The 18,197-nt window shown below is 36.9% G+C and overlaps 1 protein-coding gene across 37 annotated transcripts in view; it reads left to right on the top strand.

Annotated features, from left to right (window-relative positions):
- The window catches only part of LOC115218249 (neuroblast differentiation-associated protein AHNAK), a 500,913-nt gene that overhangs the window by 48,814 nt on the left and 433,902 nt on the right, over nt 1-18,197 (top strand). For 36 of the 37 annotated variants that reach the window (XM_036508132.1, XM_036508129.1, XM_036508124.1 and 33 more), the window contains exon 2: nt 17,307-18,197. This exon is cut by the window's right edge and continues 346 nt beyond it. In XM_036508132.1, the coding sequence (XP_036364025.1) occupies nt 17,386-18,197 (812 nt within the window). In that variant the 5' untranslated portion in view covers nt 17,307-17,385. Of the gene's footprint in view, nt 1-13,287; nt 13,299-17,306 lie in introns of those variants that run through there. The other variant, XM_029787988.2, reaches the window with a different exon arrangement.

Here is an 18,197-nt window from a genome sequence, read left to right as displayed (position 1 = left end):
CGTCCGCTTTCCATGCTAGCATGGGTTGGACGATTTGACTGAAGACTGGCAAACCAGATGGCTGCACCAGGCTCCAATTTAATCTGGCAGAGTTTCTACATCTGAATGCCCTTCCTAACGCCAACCACTCCAAGAAGACCACAATGCTGTTAATTATGTGTCTAAAAGCAGTAGACTTTTCACTAGCACAAGGTAGTAAAAGGCTGGCTTTTCTAGCCATTATTAACATTCAGCATACAGGCCTGTACTGTGTGTATTTGCATAAAGAGTAAACCCAACGGACTTCCACACAGTTTCCACTTGTTTGATTTCATTCTCAAGACATTAGTGTATCCAAGTCTGACACTCATCCAAGATGTCATATATATATATATATATATATAAACAAAAGTAGAAATTAACTCTTTAATCACAAACTTCTCCAGTCAGGTGACCCTCACCATATCCAATCAACTACCTGGTCCCTCTTTCTCATTGCAGTGTCTTCTCTTTTAATGTTGTGGCTATTATTTCTTGTGGTTCCCCTTCTTAAGCAAGACCTGCCATACAGTCGGAAGCATTCCGGCCTTGATCACCTTTTCTTTCTGTTTCTTTTTTTTAGAATTATTCAAGAATAGTATATCTAGGACTACATGATCCAATGTGTCTTATAAAAAAAAAAGAAAAGACATTGTAGGATGTGATTTTTAAGGCGATATCACTCCTATTTCTAGCGTTCTGCTTTGACCACATAGGAGCTTCATACAAGTTCGAATTGTGCAGTTGTTGTCAGTGTAATTGCTCTTTTTATGTCCTTGCTGCTGCTGCTGCTGCTGCTGCTCTTCCTTTTCTTGTTTCTGTCATAATTTCAGTTGTAATTATAATTATAATTAGGCTTGTTGTTGTGAATTTAAATGCTGCTGCTGGTGCTGCTGCTGCTACTGTTGTTTTTCTTGTTGTTGGCATTATCGTCGTCACTTTTGCTGCTGTTGGTGATACTACTGCTGCCGTTGCTGCTGCTGTCCTTCTGCTGTCTTTCTGTTGCTGCTGCTTCTGTCGTTGCTGCTGCTGTTTCTATTGTTGTTGTTTGTATTATTACTGTTATTATTGTTTCTACTGTTAACTGTTGCTTTGTTGTTGTTGTTGTTGCCCCCCCCCCACTGTTTCTGCCATAATTATTGTTGTTGTCCAACTATTGTTCTCCCTGTTCTTGTCGTTGTTCTTGCCGTCTCCTTTCCATTCCTCGTCCCATCAATTAACTATCAAATTTTCAAGCAGTCTAGACAATAAAACAAATTGTACTTGTTGTTGTTGTTGCTGTTGTTGTGTTGTCCTTGGCGGGTTGGTGGTGTGGTGGTGGTAGAGGAGGGGGTTGGAGAAGTAGTGATTCTCATAGTATATATTTTTGTATATTTTCTTTAATTATTTTATTTTATTTCTTCTCCCATTGTCCAGCAATCATTTGCAGGATAACCTTACTATAAAATACCTCTGCGACTCTTATGTCCAATATACACACATATATATATATTTATTATCTGATGTGTACAGTCCTACATATCCATTACAGCCGGTCTTACCAATTGGTTTTGCACTACGGATTCAACAGTGCGATTATCTGATTAACTGACTTAGGGACTCTTATCTGATTAGCTGACTTAGGGACTCTTATCTGATTAGCTGACTTACGGACTCTTACCTGATTATTTGACTTATGGACTCTTATCTGATTATCTGACTTACGGATTCCTATCTGATTATCTGATTTAGGGACTCTTAGACGACTTACACACACATATATCTATAGATATATATATATATGAATATACAGACAGGTATATATATACACATGTATATATAGATATCTGGATAGCTGTATGAATAGATGTGATACCAACTGCAGCACCAGGAACAGGAGTAGATGTGTCATCACTATCATTAGTAACAGCAACAGTAATATTAACCAGACTCGATGACAACAACAAGAGGGACAACATCAGACTCGATGACATCAACATCGACAGCAACAACAACAACACCACCACCAACGATAGTGACATCATCAAATTCAACTACAACAGCAACAACAGCAGCAGAAATAATTAACGGCCTCAGCAATATTAGTATCAACAACAACAACAACGGTGGTAGTGGTGGTGGTGGTGGTGGTGGTGGTGGTGACCAGCAACAAGCACAGCAGCCATCGTTGTCGTTGTCATCATCATCAGCGACAACAATAACCGCAGCAAACATCAGCAATAATCAATCGCTACAACATCAGCAACATCATCAGTAACCACGACAACAACAATATAAACATCATCAATTGTAAGGTCTTCAGAATCTACAGCACTAGCAACAACAACAACAACAATATCAGAATCACCATCAATCTCAACAACAACGAACCTAACAGAAACAACATTATTGGAAACCTCTTCAGGATCTTTAACACTAACAACAACAACAACAATAATATTGGAATCAACCAGAACAACAACAAATATAAAAACAGCATTATCAACACAATAACAATAACAAAAAAATAATTTAAAATGTCTTAAGAATCCACATTGATAGTAATAATGATATTGATAGCAACAACAACAATATCAATGTAAATAATAATAATAATAATGATAATGATAGCAAGAATGCTAACAAGAGGAACTTGTATTTTTGTTTATTTAATATAAAGTTACAAGACAAGACCAAAACTGCAATAACAACAACAACAACAGTATTGGGATTAAGATAAGCATCGTTAACAACAATAAGAACACTAACAGGAGCCGTTGTCTTCAGGTTTAACAAGAATAACAGTGACGACAAGAAGAAGAAGAAGGCTGAAGACAATTAGCAACAAAAACTGTATTGTTTGCAGCAGAAACATCATCATCGTTATCAGAATTGCTAAAATTAATTAACTTCACGACAAAAGCAAGACTAATAACAACAGTATTGTGATTAACAAATGCATTGTCAACACCTGTAAAGGCAGTAACAAGGTGACCAACAGCAATAATAATAATAATAATAACAACAGTAACATTATCTTCAGGTTTAATAACAATTACAGTAACGAGGACGACAAGAAGGCCGAAGACAACAAACAAGAAAAGACTGCGTTATTATCAGAATTGCTAAAAACCAATTGACAGCAACAACAACACTAACAACAACAACACCAACAGTAATAATACTAACCATTACTAAAGCCACATATGTTCTCGGTATGTAACAACTATATGTATTTGGTGAAGCAAGGCAGGGGAAAAGGTGAGAAGGATGTAGGGGGGTGAGAAAATTTTTACTAGAGGGTGTAGGGGTATTTTGAAGGGAAAAAAATAGAATGAAAAATAGATAAGAAACAAGGAAATTGGTAACTTTAATGTTGGGATTTTTTTAGAGAATCAGAAGAGAAATTCTTCAAATATTTAAAGATAGATATAGCTGAAGAATAAATGATGATGGTGGTGGTGGTCTTTATTTTCTTTTTTGTAGGGTGGGGATATATATATATCTTAGTGAAAGTAGATCTCCAAAACAGTAATATAGGGAGGTGGTTGTGGGTGTTTGGGTGGGTTGGGTACATAGAGGCTGGGTGGAAGAGCCGGGGGTGGTGGTGTCTGTCGAGATGGATGGGAAGAGAGGGTGGTTAGTTTATTTAATGTTCTTATTCTTGTTTTAGTCTTCAACAATGTCAACAATCCTTTGCTGCTTCCCAACCCCCACCTCACCACCCTGGGTCTTTTTCTGCTAAATTCTAAATTCCATGATTCCAAGCAAGAAAAACGGTCTTAATTTTCTTTGGATTTTTTCATACAATCATTTTGTGTGTGTGTGTGTGTGTTTGTAATTGTACATACGTATATACACACATGTCAATATATGTATATATATATATATATATATATAACACATATACACACACACACACATGTGCATATATATATATATTTGACTCATTATCACCAACAGATGTGTTTGTGTGTGTGTAATTATGTATATACATACATAAATACACATGCATGTGTTTATGTGTGTGTATGTATATATATATATATATATATCTATATATATATATATATATACACACACACACATACTTTATTCAAGCTAGTTTCAATCAATGTCACCATCAGATATATATGTGTGTGTGTGTGTGTGTTTTGTTTCTATTATTGTATGTTATGAGTTTGTGTGTTTGCTTGTATTTGTGTATGTATGTATGTCACAAAATTGTGTGTGTTATATGTATAAATATGAGCATGAGTATATACTCGTATTTCTGATTGTTTATATGTGTGTGTATTTGTGTGTGTGTGTTTGTGTGTCCTTCATCATGTGTATGAACGCATTCTTATTTATAGACTATGCGTATACATAAATGTGTTTGAGCATGGATGTTATGAGATTGTGTGTATTCATGAGTAAATGTGAACATGTGGCTGTGTGGTAAGAAGCTTGCTTCCCAACCACATGGTTCCGGGTTCAACCCCACTGCATGTCACCTTGGGCAAGTGTCTTCTATTATAGCCCCAGGCCAACCAAGGCCTTAAGAGTGGATTTGTAGACGGAAACTGAAAGAAGCCCATCATGTATGTATGTATATATTTATGGGTGTGTCTATGTTTGCCTTCCACTGCCATCGCTTGACAACCAATGTTGGTGTGTTTATGTCCCTCGTAACTTAGCAATTTGGCAAAAGAGACTGATAGAGTAAGTACTAAGTTTCGAAAGATCGTCCTGCAGTTGACTTCAACTAAAAAGGCTCTTTAAGGCAATGCTCCAGCATGGCTGCAGTCAGGTGACTGATACAAGTAAAAAAAATATGCACTCTTATTTGTAACTGCATTTGTGTGTGTGTGTGTGTCTTTGTGAATATTTTATTTTTTTACTTGTTTCAGTCATTTGGCTGCAGCCATGCTGGAGCACCACCTTTGGTTGAACAAATCAACCCCAGGACGATTTTGCTGTGTAGTTAAGAACCTTGCTTTGCAACCACATGGTTTCAAGTTCAGTCCCACTTTGGACAAGTGTCTTTTATATTATTCCCAGGCTGACCAAAGCCTTGAGTGAATTTGATCGATGGAAATTGTGTGGAAGCCTGCTTGGTGCATGTATGCATATGCCTGCATCTGTATATATATATATATATATATATATATATATATATATACACACACACACACACACGTGTGTATTTGTGTTTATACTACTACTACCTCTTGACAAATGGCGTTGGTTTGTTTACATCCCTATAATCTTGTGGTCTTGGCAATAGAGATTGATACAAGTACCAGTCCTTAAAAAGAAAGAAAGAACTTTGGCTGATATATTTCACTAAAGGCCCTTCAAGGTGGTGTCTGTAATCCAATGACCAAAAGAAGTGAAAGAGAAAAAGATATTCACTCAAGTAGGCAGATCTTCTCAATCACTGGTTATCATCAATTGTTGGAATCTTTTGTCGTTGCCTTCCAGAGGCTCCTGTGATCAGTTTTCACCATTTCTTTCCACATCTTCCTGGGTCAATCCCTTACATAAGGTCCAATCCACTCTATGCACCCAACACGTCTTTATGTAGCAAACATCTACACAAACAAGTGTCCATTTAGCACAGTCATCTCCCCTGCACATTACATACGGTTCCTTTCACATTCAGATTGTCTCCCATCCAATTTGTGATCCGTTGTGATTAAGAAGCCAATGTTGCAACCACGTGATTTGGGGTTTGGCCCCGTTGTGTGGTAACTTTAGCAAGAGACCTTAATACACAGCTTTGGGTTAACCAGTATCTTGTGAATAGAATTAGAAGACAAGAAATAATATATTGTTCATGTCGGTTTCATTTCCTACTACCCTTTTGCAAATCCTCTTTATTCTGAACCCATATATCCTTTCCTACTCTAGGCACAAGGCACGAAATTTTGGGGGAGTGGTTCAGTCAATTAGATCGACCCCAGTACACAACTGGTACTTAATTTATCAGCCCTGAACAGATGAAAGGCGAAGTCGACCTCGGCAGAATTTGAACTCAGAATGTAAAGACAGACGAAATACCTATTTCTTTACTACCCACAAAGGACTAAACACAGAGGGGACAAATAAGGACAGACAAACGAATTAAGTCGATTACATTGACCCCAGTGCTTAACTGGTACTTATTTAATCGACCCCGAAAAGATGAAAGGCGAAGTCAACCTCGACAGAATTTGAACTCAGAATGTAAAGACAGACGAAATACCGCCAAGCATTTGACCCGGCGTGCTAATGTTTCTGTCGACTTGCCACTTTTCTGACCCATATATTACTATCATGCAACATCCTATTTCATACACAGGCATCATACAAATTGCCCTTTATTTTGAGAGAGATGCCTTTTGCTGACAGTTGTAGTGATAGCTACCTGAATTTTTTCCCAACTCACTCTTACTTTGGCTATTACGTTTTCAGAACCTGCATGCATCCACTTGCATAAATCCATTGATGCATAAGTAAGGGATTGTGATTAAGAAGCCTGCTTGGCAGCCACTTGATTTTGGGTTTGGCCCCATTGTGTGGGAACTTTAGCAAGGGTCTTTTATACATAGCTTTGGGTTGACCAATATCTTGTGAATGGAATTAGAAGAAAAACTATACAGAAGTCAGCTGTGAATAAACACTCACACACACACATACATACTGTCTTTCATCCTTTCGGGGTCAATAAAATAAGTACCAGTTGAGTACTGGGGTCGATGTAATTGACTTACCACCTCCTCTGAAATTGCTGGCTCTGTGCCAAAATTTGAAATGATTGTGTGTGTGAGTGTGTATGAATGTGTGTGTATTTGTGTGTGTGTGTGTGTGAGTGTGTATGAATGTGTGTGTATTTGTGTGTGTGTGTGAGTGTGTATGAATGTGTGTGTGTGTGTATATAATTAACCTAGATTAAAGAGGTGAAATGTTTATTTCATTTGTTGACTGCTGTTTCATAATTGGTTTGCTTCTTTGACTCTTTATTCCTGCTGTATGTACGTATGTGTGTGTATATGTATGAATGTATGTGTATGTATGTGTGTATGTATGCATGTATATGTAGGTATATGCATACATACGAATATGGTCTTAGGCTCACCGACATAGGCATGGCTGTGTGGTTAAGAGATTTGCTTTCAAGCCGAATGATCATAGGTTCAGTCCCACTGTGTGACACATTGGTAATGTGTGTGTGTGGTACAGGCATGGCTGTGCAGGTAAGAAGTTTACTTTGTAACCACATGGCTGTAGGTTCAATCCCACTGCATAATTTCTTGGCCAAGTGATTTCTACTACTGCCTCAGTCAAAATAATGATTAATGAGTAAAATTCATAGATGGAAACTGCATGGAAGCTTATTGTGTTGTGTGTGTGTGTGTGTGTGTGTGTGTATACATACACACATATACACATATGCAAGGGGGTACTAAAATGTTCCTGGCTTTAAGGGTATCATAAAAGGCTTTATTGGAGGCCCGGCCTTCTGAATTCTTTTACAGGGCTTAGAAAAACTGCAGGACCGTTGCAATAAGTGTGGGAATCTGAGAGGAGGGGAATATGTTCAATAAAATCATAATTGACCGATCCTCCTGTATTTTTTTTACCAAAAGTCAGAAACTTTTTAGCACCCCTTCATATATATATATATATATATATATATATATATATATATATATATATATATATATATATATGCATATATATGTGTGTGTGTGTGTGTGCACATATGAAAGTTGTCATTTTTCTGCTTATCACATAAGATCAGCCAAGTGAAAAAAATAAGCATTATCCAGTTTACATTCCATTTGAACTTTATATCTCATAGCTCTGGGCTTTCAATGTACTGGAACAAAACTCCCTTCTCAACAAGGAAGAGTTGGTGACAGGAAGAGCATCCAGGCATTAAAAAAAAACCCACTTTAACCTTTCAGCATTTAAACTGGCTATATCCAGCCAAAATATTCAACCTGTTTTTAATGTTCAAACCAGCCAGATCTGGCCTCTCACATCTACCCTACAGTTTTATTCTAAAAGTAATCAATCACATCACCAAAATCTCTCATGATTAATTCAAGACAATGTAAATAAATGAGTATTGCATTTAATAGAATAATCTAAAAGCTAAAGAGTTAAATAAATATCCACCTAACCTATATCAGCATAAAAAAATGGATGTAAAGCAATCAAATAAAAGAACAAAATAGATATGAAGTGATTTTTTCTTTGTCTGAATTAAAGTGTTGCTATCAATTAATTTACCAAATGATGTTTAATGGATTGTCTTTCATCATCATTAAAACATCCACTTTTCCATGCTTGCATTGGTTCTATGAAATTCTTTCAGGTAAGTTTTTTTGTGTCCTGATGCTCTCCCTGTCACCAACTCTCACCTGTTTCAAAGCAAGGTAATATTTACCCCCCCCCACCAGGGCCAGACATGTTTTTGCAGAATATTGGAAATGAGTGATACTTGTTTACATCTGTCACATGATGCCAACACACACACAAATATGCATGTATTTGTACACACATACAAATATGTATATATGTGTGTGTGTGTGTACACATGCACACACACACCAACACACACTCACACACAACATGCTACTTTCAGTTTCTGTCTTCCAAATCCACTCAGAAGACTTTAATTGGCACATGGTTATATAGTAGAAAAACACTTGTCCAAGGTGCCATGCAGTGAAACTGAACCCAGAACCATATGGTTGAGATGTAAACTTCTTACCACACAGCCACACCTGTACCATTATGTTGCAAAATAAAAAAAGTGTTATGTTTTGGCAAAAATACATACGCAACAAATTCTTGTGAGGAAAGTGTAATATCTGGTCATGTTCAGGATGATTAATTCCAACCATTAATTATTTTTAATTTAGAAAATAGAATGAAATTAATATTGTGTTGGATTCAGATCATTTATCATAAACCTACAAAACTAAATATCTTTTTGGATCAAATTTATACAATGTTTTTTCTGCACAATTTACTTTCCTTTGCACAGTCGTTACATAAAATATCCACATCTAATAATGGAGCCTCTACGTGGTTAGTCAACTTGCTAGAAATAACAGCTAATACTCCTTTATATCAGATGGTACTGTCTTAAAAAGAAAAGTAAAATGGTTGAATTAGGTAAATGCATCCTGGAATGGCCAATGATAACAGAATGGTTACCATTGGAATGCTTTTTTTTGGTCATAGGTTTGTTCATTCATAACTGACCTAGGGCTATAAATATCATCAACAGCCAGCAACAATATTCACATACATGTATATACAAACACACACATACAAACATGCATACATACACACAAATTGCAGATAAATCTTTCGAAGGAATATTCCCTCGTATCATTTTGATTTGTAAATTGGATTTCACAATCTTTGGTTTTAAGCACTGAAGCTGATCAAATAATTTATCTATAATATTTGATCTTTGGATTGTATTGAACTTGTTATAAAATTATTTCATTTCAGGAAAATCTAAAAACCCGCATCTCAATATTTTACATTGCTAGCTTGACTAATTCAATACATACATACATATATATATATATAATATATATATATATATATATACACACACGCACATTATACACCCTGCAGCTATTTTATCAACCGTTTCATTTCTGAGAATCATAAAGGAACTTTTACATTATTGCTTGACTGGTTGAAAATAGCAGCTAAATTTTTGCCAACTTAAACCATATCTTAAAATAGGGCATATTGGTTAATGCACTTCTGGGTCCTTTCTATATAGGAATTCAATGAGATGGAGATGCCTGGATTATCTTTGATCATGGGTTTACTCAATAAAGACCAGCCGGGGGCTAAACAACAACTGCAATATCAGTAATGCTTCATGAAGCGCAAATTCTGTATTTGGTCAATAATTGAATATCATTGCAACAAATTCAGAGAAAGGCAGAGGTGCTGGTTTTAATGGTGGCAGTGGCAGTAGTAATGGTGGTGGTGATTGTGATGGTGGTAGTAGTGAGGGTGATAATGGTAGTAACAGCCGTGCTGTTAATGGTGGTGATGGTATGAGAATTGATGGTTGTTGTGGAGGTTGTATTCTTAATGGTAGTGTTAATGGCTGTAGTAGCATAGTGGTAGTGGTGCTGCTGGTGACAGTGGAGTAACAGGTGGTGGTAATGGTAGCAGGGGTAATGGTAGTAGCAGTGATGGTGTTTGTGGTGATGGTGTTAGTGGTGGTCAGGTGGTACTTGCCACAAGTCAATACAACAAAAATAAAAAGTAATGTATTTTAATTTACCTTTACCAGAAGATATAGCAAACATTCCAGAGAGAAACCCCTTTATTCCAGCAAGGAAGCCCCTTATTTTAAGATAAAGGGCTTTCCTGAAATGCTAGTGATTGCTTCTTTTCATGTTAATCTGAACAAGCCTCACTTTTTAATCTCACTTCTAACTCCTGTATTGGATTGCCAAATACCTTGAAGAATTTGAAGGGGATTAGTGATATCATACCATTGATTCAGTCAACCCTTTTGATACCTACTTGCCTGAAACTGCCCCTAGGTCTATGTTATAAGCCCCTATTACGAAGAGATCTAAATTAAAATCTTCCATGAAAGCCTAGTTTCTATCAGTTTCATTTGCCGAATAGCCAAGTTATTGGGGACATAAACACACCAACACTGTTAAGCAGTGTTCAGGGACAAACACAGCTACAAAGGCATGCACGCACACACATATATGATGGGCTTCTTTCAGCTTCTGTCTATCATATCATCTCACAAGGCTTTGGTCAGCCTGAAGCTATAGTAGAGGACACTTGCCCAAGGTGCCACACAGTGGGACTGGACCTGGAACCATGTGATTGGGAAGCAGATTTTTTACCACACTGCCACACCTGTGCCTTATATATTTATATAACATTTCTATAAGGAAAAAAGTTGATAATAGGTGCAAAGTTTTGGCTTGCTAGCCATCATCAAGAAAGTTTAGTTTTCATTTGGTTAGCAAGCCATGTATATATATACAGATATATAATATATATATAGTTTTTGACAGGGTGTTCTTTTGGTGGGTGGAGTAATGTATATGTCAATTAGGTGTGGTATAAAGTGAGTTTGTAGGCAGAAAGAAGTAGATGTGAAGATGAAAGGCATAAAGAAAATACGTTTGTAAGGTAAGCTGTGCAGGTGATATATATATATATATATGAACAGATGCAAGAACTATGTATGACTCGATGTGGGTGTATACGCATATGCAGGAATATACAAATGTGCATATATGTGCATCTGTGTGTACTTTTGTTTATAAGTGTATCTCTCTCTCCCTCTCTCTCTCTCTCTCTCTCTCTCTCTCTATATATATATATATATATATATATATATATATATATATATACTTTTGAATATACACCTGTATACAAGGTTGCAAGTATCCATTTGTAGGCGTATGTTTATATTTGTATGTGTGTGCATATATCTGTCCAAATGAGAATAATACATTTGTAATGTTTGTGTGTTTGTGTATAGGCATATTGTGTATGGATAAATGTATATGTACCTAGGTATATATGCACATATGTATAGGTATATATCCACATATGTATAAGTATATATACACATGTATGTTTATATGTATATACATAAATTTACACACATATATACACACACACACACACGTATATATATATATATATATATAATATATATATATATATATATATATATATATATATAAAATGGCCAATACATATTTTTGTTTATTATAGCAAATTTGACTTACAGTTGTTTCCAGTGGTCATTATAGGTTTGTTATTGCTAGGTTTACTCAATCAGCCCTTTTGTTGGTTGAGAAAAATTGAATGACCCAGAATATTAATGCTACATTCATGGAATATGCATAAGTGCTTCTCTGTCCTTTTCTAAATGTGTCCTCATCAAGACATTGACTGGATCAGTTGTAGTTAATTAACCATCTTGTATTTCCCAGCTTGATAAATACCGAAATTGATTAATATTTCTACCAGGAAATCCTGGGTATCTGTATATCACAAGATTTGTGAGGGTTTTTTATATCACCATCTTTTTTGTCTTAACTGATCGAGTGCTATATTACTTGTTGAAAATCATACCACACAGTGTTATATATATATATATATATATATTTATTTATATATATATATATATCATCATCATCATCGTTTAACGTCCGTTCTCCATGCTAGCATGGGTTGGACGGTTCGACCGGGGTCTGGGAAGCCAGGAGGCTGCACTAGGCTCCAGTCTGATCTGGCAGTATTTCTACAGCTGGATACCCTTCCTAACGCCAACCACTCCGTGAGTGTAGTGGGTGCTTTTTAAGTGCCACCGGCACAGGTGCCAAGGGAGGCTGGCAACGGCCACGATCAGTTGGTGCTTATTACGTGCCACCGGCACTGAAGCCAGTCAAGGCGGCACTGGCATCGGCCACGTTCGGTTGGTGCTTTTAACGTGCCACCAGCACAGGTATCATGACTACAATTTAAATTTGGTTTTTTGATGGTGATGTACTTGACTCAATAGGTCTCCTCAGGTTAAGGAGGGGATCGACACTTTTGAAAGAACACGTATTCTGCATGAAGAATTTAAGCGTGCTTCTCGAAAGTGTACTACTGGTGTGAACATAATTTCTTCCACACTGAAATTAATACTAAATGAATTAGGTTGTGAAACAGCTGTGATCCTAAGGATGTCATGTGGTTAGTAAATATATATTCCTCTTTCATACCTCCTGACTATTATGGTGTATGTGTGTATATATATATAATATATATACAAAATTAAGAAGAATGACCACTGAGGTGGACTCCTAATATGCTAAAGATAGTCAAATTGCCTCACCATGAAGAGTGTGTTCTCAAGAAAAATTTCAGCTAAACGCCATGAGAGCATTTTTACATTCTGGCATTTTGCTGATTTTTTTTCTTGAGAATACACTCTTCATGGTAAAGCAATTTGACTATCTTTAGCATATTAGGAGTCCACCTCAGTGGTCATTCCTCTTAATTTTGTATGTAATATAATTTTTAATCTTCGGGTTTTTTAAAATATGCTAAGCCACTGGTTTTAATTGATTAATATCAATTTCTACCTTCATTATTTAATATATATAATATAATATATATATATATATATATATATATATATATATATATATATATATATATAATATGCCTTAATGTTGACCATTAATAAATATATGCATACAAAGAGGCACTGAAAAGTTCTTGGTTTTGGGTAAAAGAAAATACAAGAGAAGAAGTTAACTATGATTTTATTCAACACATTTCCTTCTCAGATTCACACACTTATTGCAGCAGTCCTTCAGTTTTTCTAAGCCCTTTAAAAGAACTCAGAAGGCTGGGCCTTCAACCAGTCCTTTTGTAATACCCTTAAAGCCAGGAACATTTCAGGACCCCTTCATATACAAACAGAAATGTGAAGTCCTGTACAAACATGCTGTGCCAGCTTATCTATATCCAGAAGAGTATTTATATACATCGACGAGTGTATGGATATTTTTATCAGATATACATGTAAAGCAAAACTATGTTTATATACACACTGTATTTGTTTATATGAGCAGCCCTACTGAGGAGATTTCTCTAACTGTATGAGCATTTGTGTCTGCCCTGTGGCCTAGTGGTTACAGTGTTTGACTCACAATCATCATGTTATGGTTTGAATTCTTGAACCAGATGGCATGTGTCCTTGAGCAAGCCTTTTCATTTCATGTTTTGTCTATGCAACTGAAAATGAGTATTTGCAACTGCCGATGCAACTCTTTCTTTCTCTAGAGAGAGAAAGAAGGTGTCTGTCCCTGTTTGGGACAACACCAGGCTCCTAAAACAATCAAGGCAGCTTACTGTGATAGCCACATGATTCTCTGAATCCATATCTTTATATATATATATATATAATATATATATATATATATATATATATATATATATTATATATATATATATATAATATATATATATATAATATGCCTTAATGTTGACCATTAATAAATATATGCATACAAAGAGGCACTGAAAAGTTCTTGGTTTTGGGTAAAAGAAAATACAAGAGAAGAAGTTAACTATGATTTTATTCAACACATTTCCTTCTCAGATTCACACACTTATTGCAGCAGTCCTTCAGTTTTTCTAAGCCCTTTAAAAGAACTCAGAAGGCTGGGCCTTCAACCAGTCCTTTTGTAATACCCTTAAAGCCAGGAACATTTCAGGACCCCTTCATATACAAACAGAAATGTGAAGTCCTGTACAAACATGCTGTGCCAGCTTATCTATATCCAGAAGAGTATTTATATACATCGACGAGTGTATGGATATTTTTATCAGATATACATGTAAAGCAAAACTATGTTTATATACACACTGTATTTGTTTATATGAGCAGCCCTACTGAGGAGATTTCTCTAACTGTATGAGCATTTGTGTCTGCCCTGTGGCCTAGTGGTTACAGTGTTTGACTCACAATCATCATGTTATGGTTTGAATTCTTGAACCAGATGGCATGTGTCCTTGAGCAAGCCTTTTCATTTCATGTTTTGTCTATGCAACTGAAAATGAGTATTTGCAACTGCCGATGCAACTCTTTCTTTCTCTAGAGAGAGAAAGAAGGTGTCTGTCCCTGTTTGGGACAACACCAGGCTCCTAAAACAATCAAGGCAGCTTACTGTGATAGCCACATGATTCTCTGAATCCATATCTTTATATATATATATATATTATATATATATATATATATATATATATACATATATATACACATACAAAATTAACTTTACAGCAGGTTGCAAATGTTTCACCAAAAAGGACTATTATAATTGTCACTAAATGTAACTAGGCTATTAAAAAACATCTACATTGTTAGAAATGAGAGCTAAAATGCTCTAATGCTGTAGTTACCACACATGAATGAAAATATATACACTAACAAGGACGATAATTGTCTGGGAAATGTCAACTAAGATTTCTTAAGACTAACATCAGTTTTGGCAATTTCCATTTGCCTCATCAGTTAAGCCCAGCTTAGTGTTCAGCTTTATCATCATCATTATATATATATATATCTGTGTGTGTGTGTGTGTGTGTGTGTGTGTGAAGGCGCATGGCTCAGTGGTTAGAGTGTTGAGCTTATGATCATGAGGTTGAGAGTTCAATTCCCGGACCGGGCTGCATATTGTGTTCTTGAGCAAGAGACTTTATTTCACGTTGCTCCAGTTCCCTCAGCTGTAGAAATGAGGTGTGACATCACTGGTCCCAGGCTCTATCAGCTTTTGCCTTTCCCTTGGATAACACTGGTGGTGTGGAGAGGGGAGGCCAGTATGCATGGGCGACTGCTGGTCTTCCATAAACATCCTTGCCCGGAATTGTGCCTGGGAGGTTAGCTTTCTAGGTGCAATCCCATGGTCAGTGTCATGACCGAAGGAGGTCACAACAAATATATATATATATATATATATATATATATATATAATATCATCATCCTTTAACGTCCATTGTCCATGTTTGCATGGGTTGAACTGTTTGACCAAAGCAGGCAAGCTGGAATATATATATATAAATATAGTCAACAGATAAGATCCAGAGATTCTCGGTACCGAAAACACTTTGTAGAGCTCAAATTCTTTGAACTTCGGCTCTGATGTCATTATAGTTTCTCTGTCATTTGGACTCTGTGTAAGCTTGATCTATTGATATATAAATATATATTTATACTTAAATATTGATTGTCTGAAAACCTTCAGTCTTTGCTTTCTTTCTGTTTACATATATTTTGTACATCAACCTCAAGCTGTCATATTTAATTTGGTTATCTGCATAATTGCTTATATATATGTGTGTGTGTGTGTGTATATAAAATGTACACCTCTTTTATTATTAAGGAGACCAATAAATATGTGCTTTTGAATAAAATCTCTTCTAATATTTATTCCAGTTGAGTTGCACAGAAAATTTGTTTCCTTGGCAACCATAAATGCAATGAAGCCGTGATTGGCTTGCTGAAAAACTTTCAGCCAATGCGATTATTCTTCACAAAATGCAAAACAATAATAGAATACATTTAGAAGCCAAAGGTTATTCTAAGGCCTTTTAATTCTTTTATTGTTTTTTGTGTGTCTTTGTCCTGAGACCAGCTCAGTTAAAAGGTTTAGGTGTGGCTCTGTGGTAAGATGTTTGCTTCCCAACCACATGGTTCCAGGTTCAGTCTTGCTGCATGGCACCTTGGCAAAGTGCCTTCCGCTATAGTCTTGGGCAGTTTTTGTTTGTCTGGTGGCTGTAGTGAAAGAAGTAGTATGGTGGAGTCGTCCAAAAGTGACGCTGAGGTACAAATATATAAAGCCCAGTATACCCACCATGACTATCCAGACACTTTCCTCTTTGGCAAAACCCTCATCAACTTTTTCAAGTTTCACTTGAAAAGGAAGTTGATGATGGAGAGGGAAGTGTTGCCGTGTAGCAAGTTTGTTGAAAGGTGGGTGAATGTTTGAAGAATGGCCAGTGTGAAAGGACCAATTCTGACCTGTAAAAAAGAGAATTAAAGAAGGGCTCTTGCCCTGTTGATCAGGCACCCATTGCTTTTTGTGGGTTTTCCTGTAAGGACCTCATAGCACCTCCCCTAATGGGAGTTTTAATTTGTTGAATTGTTTGTTTTTCAAATGTTTATATGCAGGAGTGGCTGTGTGGTAAGTAGCTTGCTTACCAACCACATGTTTCCAGGTTCAGTCCCATTACGTGGCACTTTTGGCAAGTGTCTTCTACTATAGCCTTGGGCTGAGTGGATTTGGTAGACAGAAACTGAAAGAAGCCTGTCATATATATGTATGTGTTTGTATGTATATATATATATATATATGTATGTATGTATGTATGTATGTATGTGTATATGTTTGTGTGTCTGTGTTTGTTCCCCCCAACATCGCTTGACAACCAATGGTGGTGTGTTTACGTCCCCGAAACTTAGCAGTTCGGCAAAAAAGACCAATAGAATAAGTACTAGGCTTCCAAAGAATAAATCCTGGGGTCGATTTGCTCAACTAAAGGTGGTGCTACAAAATGGCCACAGTCACATGACTGAAACAAGTAAAAAGAGAAAAAAAAGAAAAAAAACACAAGATATACTGCAAATGTTTCTTCTGATTCTGTGACTATTCTGCCAGTTCGCTGCCTTTATTATAATGATGACGATGATAATAAGTTCTATTCTTGATATTTTGAGATTAAATTTTTCCTGATTTTAAATTCTTTATCTTTTTCAGAAGTGGACAGACCCAAACAGATTCTTTAGATTCTGAAAAAGGAAAAAAATATATAAACAAAGACACACAAGAAAATAAGATGGAAACATTTAAACCAGCTCCAGCCAAACCAGCTCCAGCCAAGCCAGCGCCAGTAGCAAAGCCGGCACCCCCAGCCAAGCCAGCAGGAGCAAAGCCAGCACTACCATCAAAGCCAGCTGTTGGTCCCAATACTGCACCTGCTCCCAAACCTGCACTTGGTCCCAAACCTGCTCCTGCACCAAGGCCGACACTTGCAGGAAAGGTTAAACCAAAGCGAACAAAAGCACCAGAAGCACCTGTTCCAAAACAAAGAACAGAACCTGCAGAGACACATGTACAGGAAGTGCCACCAACAGTGGTTGAACAAACCCCTGTGCAACCGCAGCCACAACCACAGCCTGTAGTTAGGCAAGCCCCTGTTGTTGTGCAAGCACATGTCGTAGAACCAGAAGCTGCAGAGCCCACACCTGTGGTGGAGCAGCCACCTCCACCACAGCCGACACCTGTAGCTGTGGTGGCAACACCACCTAAGATGCAAACTTTTAAACCTGTGGTAGATGATCTACCACCACCACCACCACCAGAACCTACACCTGTACCTGTTGTAGAAACAACACCTGTGGTTGCAACGACGCCTGTCGTTTATCAGTCACCTGAACCTACACCTCCACCTGTGGTAGAGCAGCCCCCTCCACCAGAACCTGTAACTGTGGTAGAAGAATTGCCTCCACCGGAACCCACACCTGTACCTGTGGTAGCAACTGCATGTGCCGTAGAGCAGACCCCTAGAGAGGAGGAAGAGTACCCTACAGCAGCAACAGAGAATGTCGTAGTAGAGGCAAGTGCAGCATCATATGAAACGACTGCAGC

Source organism: Octopus sinensis, linkage group LG13 (assembly GCF_006345805.1).
Source record: "Octopus sinensis linkage group LG13, ASM634580v1, whole genome shotgun sequence".
In the NCBI taxonomy this organism is placed as follows: Eukaryota; Metazoa; Mollusca; class Cephalopoda; order Octopoda; family Octopodidae; genus Octopus; species Octopus sinensis.
This window is presented reverse-complemented; position numbering and strand designations above follow the sequence as displayed.